This window comes from Gallinula chloropus (assembly GCF_964237585.1).
Source record: "Gallinula chloropus genome assembly, chromosome: 9".
Lineage (NCBI taxonomy): Eukaryota > Metazoa > Chordata > Aves > Gruiformes > Rallidae > Gallinula > Gallinula chloropus.
In genome coordinates, this window is record NC_140094.1 from 11,759,741 (window position 1) to 11,772,016 (window position 12,276).

The following is a 12,276-nucleotide window of genomic DNA, read 5'->3' on the forward strand; positions in this document are numbered from 1 at the left end:
TCACTGTCAGAAGGACACAATATTTCCTCATACAGATCTGCACAGTGATTTAAAGGCACAGTTCAGAAATCAGCCAGTGGTGCAGAGCAGGGGCCGTGCTGCTGTGTGGGTTTGAAAGCTGCAACACCTCAAGGTCCTGCTCAGGGCCAAGGGCGTAGAGTGTCAACCACTGTGTGAACACCCAGGAAACAAGAGGCAAATCCACTTGAAATCTCCAGATACACTGCAAACATATCTAAGTTGGATATTTTGATGAACAGGGGTCTCCATACACAGATCTGTACACTCTGGGCTAGCATGAGCTGACCCTTAAGTGGAAAATTTGCCAGGAGGCAATGAGGGGTCTCCCAGTCCCCACTGTCAGGTGTGCACTCCAGTGTATGTGACTGGCAAAGAGCTGCTGGTTAACTGTTGTGGAGAGACAGTGGAAGCTGTCTCCCTGACCTACAGTGAAGGCAAAAGACACCATAAAGATAAGGATTGTAGGAAATGTAACTTCTGGTGCTTAATCCACCCATTACTTGGATGGGCTTTGCAAGACTGTGGGGAAAGTTTTTCCAGAACAGACCAGTGCTCCAGCTGAGGGCATCCCATATCCTAAAATGTTTGGAAAAACAAAAGTTCTTACAATGGCCCTGTTCCAGTTTCACCCCTCTGAGCAATAGCCCAGTGTATCCAGTAGCACCCCTTGCCAAGGATGTCATCTTGCTCACTCTGTAACTCACCTTCTGCCAGAAGAGTCATTTTATTGCCATCTATTCTGCCATGAGTCATTTTACTGGTTTGCTTAGTCTGGTCCTAGCCTGCTAAGGTAAATGCCTGGCCCGTGGCTTCTGCTCACCAAGTACTGCCTTGGCTGTGACCTGACTGAAAGGGTTTATGCCTATGGGGGTGCATAAACCTCTGCCTGTGTATTTCTTCCTTCTGCCCCAGGCCAGGCAGCAAGATCTTGAGAAGAAAGACCAAGGGCAGGATCTCACCTTTCACTAGGACCTCTATTGTGTCTTGTCTGTCCTCAATCCCATACATCACTTCACAGCGATAAATCCCAGTGTGGTTGGACCTCAGTGCCTTGATTTCCAAGGTGGCATCAGTGGGGATGGCAGGGTAATTGGGCAAAGAGATTGCCTCCCTGTACTCGGTGTTGAGCCGGATCTTCCCGCCGGTGGCCACCAGCAAGACGACTTCGGTCCCGTTGGAGAGTTTGCTCCATTTGATCCGTGGGGTCAGCAGAGCACTGGTGTCCTGTTCCTCTGGGATGTTGAAGTAACAGGGGATGTTCAGGGAGGTTCCCAGGACAACACGCAGGGGAGACTGCTCAGGTATCTTCACTTCTAGGCCATCACTACTGTCTGCCAGATCCCAAACAAAGCAATGGTTACATCAAGAATGCGTTTAATCCATAATATCCCCTGCTTCCATATGCTCCAGTGCCTCTATCTGCTTTGCAAATCCCTACGTGCATATTCAGACATACACTTTTTGGTCTAGTCTGCTGAAAATAACTTACATAAAGGGAAGCTGTAGCCATGATCCATGCACTGGTGGTGCTCTTGGGGTTTGGACCAGTGCTGGATGTGGGAATGATGGGACTGAAGGACTCTGCTGCAGTGCAGCTACCACCCACACTACAAGATCACACCTGATAGGGTTTAGTTTCCCCTTAGTTTCCCCATAAATCTGCTTTTGCCTGGAGCTATCTCTCTGGCTCCCTAAACACAAACCCAAGGACAGGCTGTGGCCCAGCAGCCACCCAAACAAAGCAGCCCTGTGTGTACACTAAGTGAATCTTGGGTACTCTTATTTCTGGCAGTTGCCCACACTCAGGGATGGGACCAGAGTGCAGCACATTGCTCAGCGCTGCACCACGGGACACGTACCTGAGAGGTCCACAGAGACGGCTGCGGTGATGACTCGCAAGCACGCAAACACTAATAGTAAAGTGGTCATAGTTTACCTGCAAGAAACAACACAGGGAGAGAGATTTATAACAGGTGTATGTTCCTCAGGAGCAGAAGGCTGTGGATGCTGCTGTGGGGCAGTGCAATGCTTTTGGCCACCCCTTAAGCTTTCTACGTGTGGCTGGCAGGGAAAGCTGGTCCTTGGGGGAGGACACTGTCTCACAATGCCTCTTGCTTCAGGAAATGAGTCTGTGAGACAAATAAATAAGATGCTCTGCTATGTACAACTGACTGAGGTGTTATTAATAGATCACTTATTAAAGTGCTCTCATATTCTCTCTCTTGTGATTCAGTCTTCCCTGTGGAGCAGGAAGACAATTTTTCAGAAGGTCTTAACACTTACTATGTACTTACTCAAGAGGGACCATCACATCCACTAAGCCTTTGCTGCAGGACAGAAGCTGTCCCTCACCAGCATCCTCCATTCAAGCCAGCACTGGCTCTCAGGCCAGATGATTGGATGCATTTTATATACCTTAAAGTGCACTGAAGGGAAATCTGCCCTCTGTATAGTGGGAAAAGCAAAGGTCATACTGCTTTTGTTCAGCACTCTTGTACTGGCAGCATACACAGCCTTAACCACAAATGGCTCCTGAACTGATACAAGAAATCCACAGGATATAGTTGTGGGCACCTTAACTCCACCCTAAAATACCCTCTTGGGATCCCTCAGATAGACACAGCAACCTGCTAGTTCCGAAAGCTTTAGGAAAGGAAAGGAGCATCCTCCTGACATTGAGTCAGAAGCAATATAGGGAGGCCAACAAAATTAATCCTACCCACATTATCATCCAGTATAATATCATGGGATTTTAAATAGCCATAAATGCTCGTTTGTTTTAATAAGCTAACTCTGGGTTTTTAAAAAAACTTTTTATTTTTTCCTTTTTACAGGAGGAAGGGCCACACCTACTGAATCAGTGGTGTTTCCTTTAAGGTCACCTGTCCAAATATTGGCTGCTTAACTCATGTGCTCTAGAAAGATCCCGTCTGACTTCAGCTGACGGGGAACATTCTGTGTATACGCCTATTGACCTCGCAAAAAAAGTCCATTAAATATCCTCACTGGCACAAGAAAAAGGCCAAAAGTAAACCTTATTTGGTCAGTCCAGCGTTAGCCTTTCACTTATGAAAGAAATGACCTACGTTCACTTCAATGTGACACTTCACCAAATCTTGTCTTTGTGAAATCTGCAGTCAATGGACACCTGTGCTGGCAAAGGAGGGCTGGAGTACATCAGCATGGAGGCTTGAATTTGCAGCTACTGGGCTGAACGAGATCAAATCGATGTATCTCAATTTCTGCTGGGCCCAGGCATAAAATTTCCAGTAAGTGCCAACCCCAGGGGAAGCCATGGAGGGGTGTGTGTTTGGTGGCTCTCCCATTAGGAAGGATAGCTGCATAAGCAATGTATTATGGGCCTCTTCTGCAGCATGAACGTTGACTTCATCATTTCCCTCTTCTGATGGCCAGTACCAAGTCAGCTTCCATGCTGCAGAAGAGGTCAAAGCATTTGGCAGTCGGCACCTGGACGATGGCAGGGGGATGAGCCCATAGGATGGGCTGTGGGGGGCAATGAGGTGCCTCCTGCTCATCAGTAAGCAAGGAGAATTGGAAACACCATCTGCCACAGATAAACAGCCTGAAATCAGCTTGGCTAAACAGCCATACCCAAGAGTCCTTAAAGAGCTGGCTGAGTAAATTGCTGGCCCACTGATGTTCGTTTATAATCTATGCTGGAGCACTGGAGCAGGTCCTGAATACAGAAGCTTGGTGCCAATAGTCAGTCAAGTTATACAATGATGAGCCTCATAAATACTCGCTGGTTTGATTGACACAAATTCTAGGCAAAATAATGGAAAATCTGATACAGACTACAACTCATTAAGCACTGAAGAATAGGTGCAATATTAATCTTAGTTGAGACACTTGTATATAAAGCAGCTGCTTCCAAACTCGATTCCCTTAGTTGGCATGATTGTAAGTTTGTCTGATAAAGCTGCCTGCATGGTTGTAACATAATGTAATTAGATTTTGATATGGTTTGGCTTTCACGGGGTTCCACGATATCAAAATATGTCATGACAGTAGTATGTACATTAAAATGGCTTAGCAGAAGCCTTGCTGGCAGGTCTCTAGAAGGAGCCATCTGACAGACACGGATGGTGAGGGAAGTATTTCTCATGGGCGTCTACAGGGGTCAGCATTACATCCAGTGTGTTTCCAGAGGATATTTCGATAGAATCAACTACAAAGTTTTACAAGGGATGTGCCTGACAATGGGATGTTGTGTCCTACAAGGAGAGCGCTACTGTGATCACCTGAGATACAGCAAACAGGAATACCCTTCTGTGTGTCAGTGGTAACCCACGGGAATACTGTGTGCACCTCTGAGTTGGCACAAGGCTATCAGAAGTGGGTGATGCAGAATATATCCACTAGCAAGGATCTTGGGGGTGGAGGAAATACTTTATGGGGGGAGACTAAGAAATCTGAGTCTAATTATTGTAACAAAAACCCCCAAACCCAAGCAAAACCAAAACCAAGACTGAGCAGCTGACAGCAGAGCACAAATATTGTTTCAGGCAGAAGCTGCTGGTGCTGAAGGGCTCTTCAATCTAACAGAAAGTCATTACCAGAACTAATAGCTAAAGCCACACACCAAGCAAACTCAACTGGGAAGCAAATCCCACATTTTACACAGGGGGTGATGGATCATTTGAACCGATGACAAGGGAAGCAATGGAGTTTCTATCCCTCAGTAGCTTCAAATCCAGACTCAAAGGCTTCTTTGGCTTAGGCAAATGCAAATTAGTGGGCTCAATACAGAGGAAACTGGGTGAAGTTTTGAGGGACATGCACTCACAGATCAACCCAGCCCAGGATGGTCCCTTCTGGCATTAAAATTCATGAATACAAATGTACCAGTGTTTCAATCTCTGCTCTTTTATTATTCATCTTGCCTGGCTCTGGGCAGTACAAAGAATCATGTTTATGAGCATCACGCACATTTTTTCACCTTATAGGATCTAAGGCAAAAAGCCATCCTGTAAAATTCCCCCTCCTCCCCTTCCCTGCTCAATCTCAGACAGCCCTGCCTGAAGTCCATGCAGGTGAGGCATCTCCCAGCTCCATGCCAGGCAGGGAAGCAGGGACTAGGGGTAAACTGCCAGTGGAGAAGAAGGAAAAGGGCTTAACCTGTATTTTGGGGAGTATCTCCATGTTACAGACCAGTCACTACTAACACATGAGAATTGGCAGAAAACCTGGAGCAGACACAGCTTCTGTGTTTTGGCATATCTTTAAGCTTTTTGAGGACCCTGAAGTCCACCCTCTGGAGCATCTTCCTGTTTAGTTAGAGGAAAGCTTGCTACAAAAACAACTGTGGGACTGTACATCCAGAGCCCTCCTGGAGTAGGTCACTCTTTTCACTACGGTCCAGCTCAACATTGCCTGAGGACTGTGTCCCTGGAATGAAGTTGTGGGGTGGGCTCAGATTATTTCTACTTGCACCAAAGCTGCCATTCCAGTGGATATCCTCCATTCCCAAATATGAAAGCAAAGATCACCTGAGTCCTGGGAGCAGGGGTGGACCCTCCAGGGAAGAAGGCATCTGGGGGAACTCAGGTAGAGGACACTCTCCTAGACATAAGTTACTAAGCCTTTACTAATAATATCTGCTTGAGCATCAAATAAAAGCTCTTACTTCTCCAGGCTTCTTAAGCCAGGTACTTTTCATCTGGCTGTGTTTTGCCAGAATCAAAGCAAGCTGAACAACCCTGAGTGTCACAAGATAAGCTCAGCCAGGAGAGGCAGGCAGCTTTAGACCAGGATTGCCTCCTAAAGAATAGAAACATCCTAGAACATGGAAACAGAAGCATTTAAATAAAACAGGAGTTGGCTGGCTGAAAAGACTTTCAGGGCCTGTGTCTGCAGCAAACTGGTATTGTTCTGAGTCCCACACAGCTGTTATTTCTGTGTACATTGTCAAGGGGTAGGAGGAGAGTGGGTTCATCTGTGCATCAGTTAGACATCACAGAAAAAAAAAGCCCTAAAAAGAGGAAATTCAGTTTGTCCCAAAAGTTAAGACAAGCCCAGTTACTCCTAGCCTTATGTTGATCTTTCACAAGGAAAAATACCCCCATATGAGGACAGCTGGGACCAGCAGTATCTTTGCAGCTTGGTTTAGCGACAGAGAAACCCCCCCAGCCTCCTCTTGTCCCACTGAAGCCCACAGACAATGGCTTTTCCTCTGAGCAGTGGTTAAACAAGTCACAATAACAATGTTTTGGGTGTATTCTGCGAAAGTGTTGACTCCTGGCCAGTAAGAAACCCAACCTATTCCTCAGGGTGCTGTTTGCAATGTTGATCTCCATTTTTCATTCCCCATAAGTGCTGTAAAGAGATCCAACCCTGAGTCTGCACACAGCTCTTGTTGGGATTCACTACGCTGGGAATGCCTTTGATTCACATCCCATTGTTACAGCAGTGGTTCCATGCTGCAATAGTTCCACTCCACACTGTCTCTAGTGGGATGTCCCAGCACGTGATAACGAGCAAGCAGCTGCTTGAAGGAGTAGTTCTGGAAGTAAGTAAGGAAAGGCAGAGGTCTGTCTGAGCAGATGTGCATAGCACAGATGATGGACACCTGGTCTGTCTAGCCAAGGGAACTGGGGAGGTTATTCCTCTTATTGTAAAGCAACATCTAAACCAGATTATGTAGCACATACCACAAAACTGATGAACCCTCTCCTCTGACTGTCAGAGCAGAGGAGGGTGATTAGTTCAAGTGTGGACGTTGTCTCCACAGAGGAGTGAATCCAGGCTAATTGAGCTGTGCCCATGAAGGTGAAATTCAGCTCATGGGAGAACCAACCCAGAGCAGTGTGTGCTCACCGAGACAGGACCTGGTGCAGAGGAAAGGGTTTTAGGATAAGGAGTAAAGCCTGGAGCAGGCTGAGCAGTGATGGGAATGCTCCCTGAGCAGCATCTTATTGATGATTCCCAAGGGTGGCTGAATGGCTAAGGAGAGAGGTGGACCCGAGCGATGTGTTGGGGGTACGATGTCCCTACCACATATGTCATGAGTAACATGGCCACCAGACAAAGGTGAGCAGCTGAGCCCACAGCTGCTGAACCCATCACTGCTGACCAACACCAATTCAGTTGTGGTGTCCTTATATTCTAGTAGAAAAAGTCACCTTAAAAAGACAAGGCTCTGCAGACACTGGAGTGGAGCTCCTCCTAGGGTGACTGTGAAGAGAGGATCAGCCAAGCTCGAGCAAGGAGCACTGGGAAGGAGTAATTCCTGCAGTGCAGAACTCAGCACACAAGGAACAGTGATCACACTATGCTCTCTGCAAGGTCCATGCTATAAAAACACCTTCCAGCCCTGCAGATTGCTTTCCTGCAAAACTCCATTTGCACTTGCTGGGAGAGCAGCTGGAGCAGGCAGCTTTTGAGGCAAGGAGGGAGGAGGAGGTAGGATAAGTTACACGAGGTCATGGTTATACCTCTGCATCTGAGTAACTGTCCCTGTGCAGGGTACCAAGCCACCTGGAAGAACAAGAAGCCAGCCAAGCTGCCACAAAAACCCCAGCCATGCTACCTTCTCTGACCAGCGACTAAGACAGAAGCAATGCCCTCTCCAACTCATCCCAGGCCAAGGAAGGGTTCAGGAAAAGCTCTTGCCTATCCAAAAAAAAGACAGCTGAAAAATGCTGGTAGGCTTGGGAGCTCTCCACCCCAGAGAACAACTGTCCCTTTCACTGAAGTTTGTTGCCACTTTATTTTATGCCCAGGGCCACGCTTCTGTATCAGGTTGTGCTCAGACTGTCCTAAACTGGGTGCACATAAATATGTTTATTTGAGAAGGGAAGTGTGTGTGTGGAGGGAAGTGTGTATGTATGTGCAGACAGGTCTAATCCCTTGCTCTTCCAACCCTGTCCCCAGCTTTTCAAAGGACAGAAGAAGCAAGGAGGGAGCAAGAAAAGGGAGAGTCCTCTAGTGAAAGTCCAAGAAAGTGCCTACACAATAAGCCTGAGCAGTGGAAGGTGGCCAGATGGCCCATTCTCAGCACAGTCTAACTTGTTTGCTTGCTGGAAAGCATTTTCTGTTCTAGTCTATTTTAATTGAGTCCCATCTGCAGTTTCTCCTGTGGCCTTTTCTTGTTCCAGACCATGGTAATCACCCTTGTTGCAATTAAATTTATTTTCATCACCCTTAATCCTGCTGTTGTCTTTTTTTTTTCATTTTGGATGGGGGTGGATGGGGCAGTTGAAGCTTCCTTCTTTCCCAATTTTGGAAGACCTTTAATACACTTCAGTATTGTTTCTGGCAGCTAATAAAATGCCAGGCATTACCTAGAAGATATGCCCGGGCATAAAGGTATTTCCAAAGACAATATTTCCTTTAAAATTGTGGCTATACAGAAGCTCCTGAACAAGAGTCAAAACCAGCACTACTCATTTAGCCTCACTGGATTCCCTCTCTTCAGCTGGTTTTCCATCCCCAAGGGAACAGACCTTATTTTCTCCAGGACACATGGTCACCTCCATCCAGCCTTCTTTCAGCACTATTATTTTCAGGCACCAGCACTTGGGACCAAGGCTTTGGTGAGGTCTGTGGAGACAGCATCAGCTAGCAGAGACACTGTGAGGGTTCTCACATGTTTAGAGAGCATGTCTCACATCCTTGTAGGCTTCAGCATCCAACGGTGGTTTCTCTGCCACATAAACCTACAGACCATTGCTCTATGATCTCCATGAACAAACACTTTATTGTCCTGCTGCATGTTCCCAGCCTCTGTGCAGGACTGAGAGCTTTTCTGTTAAAAATCTCAGCCTGGTCCAGGAAATGGGAGGGAAGGGGGAGGGAGGGCAGGGGGAATAAGGGAGGGGGGGGGGGGAAACTAGTTTTATTTCTTCTCCTTTTTTTAAATAAGGCAAACTTTGGAACTGAAATAGGGTAATAAATGCAGTCCTGTGATTTTTCATGTTTTTTCAGCTGTAAAGAAAATAGGAGAAATATTCCATTCTGTCTGGCTTCCAAACCATTCTGAGAGTAAGGTCTTTATGCAGAGAGCAGCTTGGACGCTGCTCCAGCCTGCTCTGTTTCTGAAACCATCCCTGGGACAATAAAGTCCTTTTTTTTCCCCCAATCAGAAAGACACACAGCAGTAACCACTCTGATATTTTGTCATCATGGGGATGGAGCCCTCCACACACTGACAGTCCTGCAGCATTGGCTACCCGGGTTGCTACAGGAGATGGCAAACTGAGGGCACCAAGGCATTCCTAACACACAAGGCACAAAACAGAGAACATTTATTGAAGGCTAGGAACAAAGTCAGGTTTCACCTCAAGCCTCAGCTGGCTCCTGTCCTCAAGCACCCCTTGCTGTAGGCATGAACACGCTCAGACACAGCTCTGCTAATACAACTGCTGTTGGTATCAGAGCGCGCTGCAGCTGTAAGATGTGGCCCAGAGCTCCTCTTTGTCCTTCTCCATAAGGAACCAAAGTTGACTGGCCCCATAATTTTGGTTCTGTGCTATAACATTTTCATTGGCTTTATGATTTTTTTCTTCCAATAAAACAGTTGCAGTCTGTTATAGTTTGGCTGTTCATCTAATTATATTGCACACACATTACAGGAAGAGCCAGAATACTCAAGGATGAAGGGACATGCTTTCAATAAGCAGGATGCCACAGGAAATCTTAGCAAAACCTAAATGGTTGTATGTTAGGTTCAGTTAGTGACCCCAGCTCAGATATATGGTCTGGAACAAACGTCCTACTGAACACAAAAAAAACTTTATAAGCATTTATCTCTTTTCTGGTATCTACCACAAAATGGATCTCATTCTCCTCTGATTTGCATTGGGTTTTCATTACACCTCCATTAACTTCATCAGCTTTTTTCCTTCTTTTTTTTTCTTTTCTTTTTTTTTTCTCCCTGAAGATCAGAAGCATGCTAAACACACAGTCTACAGAACAGCAGAAACCCATACCACCCACCACCCTAAAACTACCTCTCTGGTAGGAAAACCAGAACTGTCTGCCACTGGCAACACACATGCCAGCAATTTTCCTACCCTTCAAGGACAGAGAAATTGCAAAATGTCCATTATGGTGAGCAGATGACAGATAGAGCCTTTCATGCAAGGTGTGGGATCAGCACCAAGTCCCAAGCTGCCATGGCTCTGAGTGTCTGCTCAATATGGAAAGCAAGAGCCACATTCAAACCGCCCCTAAAGCCTCTAAATTCAAGGGAACAATGAGCCTTTGAGACTAGCTGAAGCTTACACTTGAAATCCTCTCTACTCCAAGGGGAGAAAAAGAAACTTCTAAAGAGCAATTCATCTCTGTATGAAACAGATGCCTTGGTTGAGAACCCTTAAAGAGTGGTTCAGCAATTTCTCTGTCTGGGGGTAAGGGAGTCTGGAGCACTGTTAGATATCTAACATTTAGAGATGGGAAGGTGGTTATTCACTCCATAAAGACTCTTTATACACTGTTTTTTAAGCACAGCAGATGGGTGTAGTTGGGATCTACCCCTTTGCTTGGGATAGGAAGGAAGGATTTAATCTACAGAGGAGCAATGGAACTTGGAAATGTCTTTCCTCCAGAATATGCTGCCGCTGGGAATGACAATGACCTGTCACCCTTCTTTGGTAGCAAGAGGCAGGCAAACAATTATATCCCAGGGAGAGAAAGTAACAGTCTACACTTGTTTTCTGGAGCTGCAGTCAGCCTTGAGCAAAGCTCTCCTAGACATAAAAAAGAAATCAGATCCTCCCTGGATGTCAGGTGTGAAGATGGCAGCTTGAACAATGATCTGAGGAAGCCAAGAACAAGCCCTTCAAGTGACAACTTATTGCATTCAATTGCACTGGCGCTATAAAACCCACTGAGAATTACAAAAGCTGCTGTTTCTGTCCACCTAGGATTTGAGCTACCCGAGCCCACTACAGAGCAGGAGAAAGAAGACTGAGGTACATGGAAAACCCTCCTTCCATTAACTTGGTAAGGCCTCACTAAATCACCACATAACTATCTGCTCCAAGCAGGCCTGAGCTAAACAGGCAGTTAGGTCCTCTGCAGATGCTGAGAAAGCTAGTGTGGGATGTGTAAAGCTCAGCTGACTGACAGCTTGCCCCACTTGGCCCATTACTCTGCCATGGGTGATGCACAGGCTGTGCTGGGGTTTTTCACTTCTGCAGAATTTGACATTTCAATTGTTTCATAAGCAGGCTGAAACCTCCTTTGTGCAAAGAAGCAGCCTTAAAAATATGAAAACATCCCTCTCTGGCTACAAAACAATATGTGAACGTGACTGTAGAGAAGCAAACCTCTACAGGGCTTCTACACTGGCAGAAGATTCATGGGCATCCTCTGCCTCGCTACTCTTCTGCTCTGACCCAGCTCAGTCCTTTAGAAGACTGGTTTTCTGGAAATCACTAACACCTTTGAAGCCATGATTTAGCACAGAACCCACAGGCATAGAGACCTAAGTCTTCACTGACTTTGCTAGTTACTGTCCAAATCTGATATCTGTTAATACCCTGCATCCCAAAATCGCCCTGGATATATGAGGTCCTAAGAACTGTGATGTGAAAGTTTATTTAACAAGGTGCAGGAGTGGAAGGGACATCATGCCACTGGTCCCTGTCAGCTTCCCAACGGTGAAGATTTTCCCCTTGCTGTGCAAGACAGAAAACATCGTGCTGGCTTGGAATGTCAAGAGACGTGGCAGATTCAAGGCGAGACCCACAAGACCGTGTGCATGGCTGTAGGGTCTCTGTAAGAACTGCATGTTTGGCTCATGCTAACGACAAGTAGTGTGACGACATGTCTGGTTGGTATCAGCCATGTGTGAAACGATGCCTGGCTTCAGCTCGCATTAACACCCCTTCATGTGAACAGACATCTCTGGTAAGATACCAAGGCTGCAGCACCCTCCTGCTAAGGACACCTTCTGCTGATGATGTGCTGCATGCATCTCACTGCACCATGATCTTTGGTGAGACTGACCGTGCTGGGAATATGCACAGTGGGTGATACTAAACACACTCACGTTGTCACAGCTCTGACACAAGAGAGAGAGGTGAGCAATCGCATCCTATCACATCCTTGCATTACCAAGTATGGCGTGCTGCTGGTGCTTAACAGCAATAGAAGCAACTTTCCTTCCAACCTGGAGGAAGAGCTTCCAGCTTCATCACAGCCTCAGTATCTGACTCTTTTTGCTCCCCATTTTCTCCTTCCAAAGTTGGCACCTGAAAGTTTTCTCTGCATTAATTCCAGACACTGTGT

General features: G+C 46.4%; 1 protein-coding gene across 1 annotated transcript in view; it reads right to left on the reverse strand.

The window, feature by feature from the left end:
- Positions 1–1,950, reverse strand: part of ACAN (aggrecan) — a gene marked incomplete at both ends in the record, with an annotated part of 30,743 nt that extends 28,793 nt beyond the window's left edge. The window contains 2 exons of the mRNA XM_084267942.1: positions 981–1,352; positions 1,881–1,950. Coding sequence (XP_084124068.1) covers positions 981–1,352; positions 1,881–1,950 — 442 coding nt within the window. The remainder of the gene's footprint in view (positions 1–980; positions 1,353–1,880) is intronic.
- Positions 1,951–12,276: the final 10,326 nt, after the last annotated feature.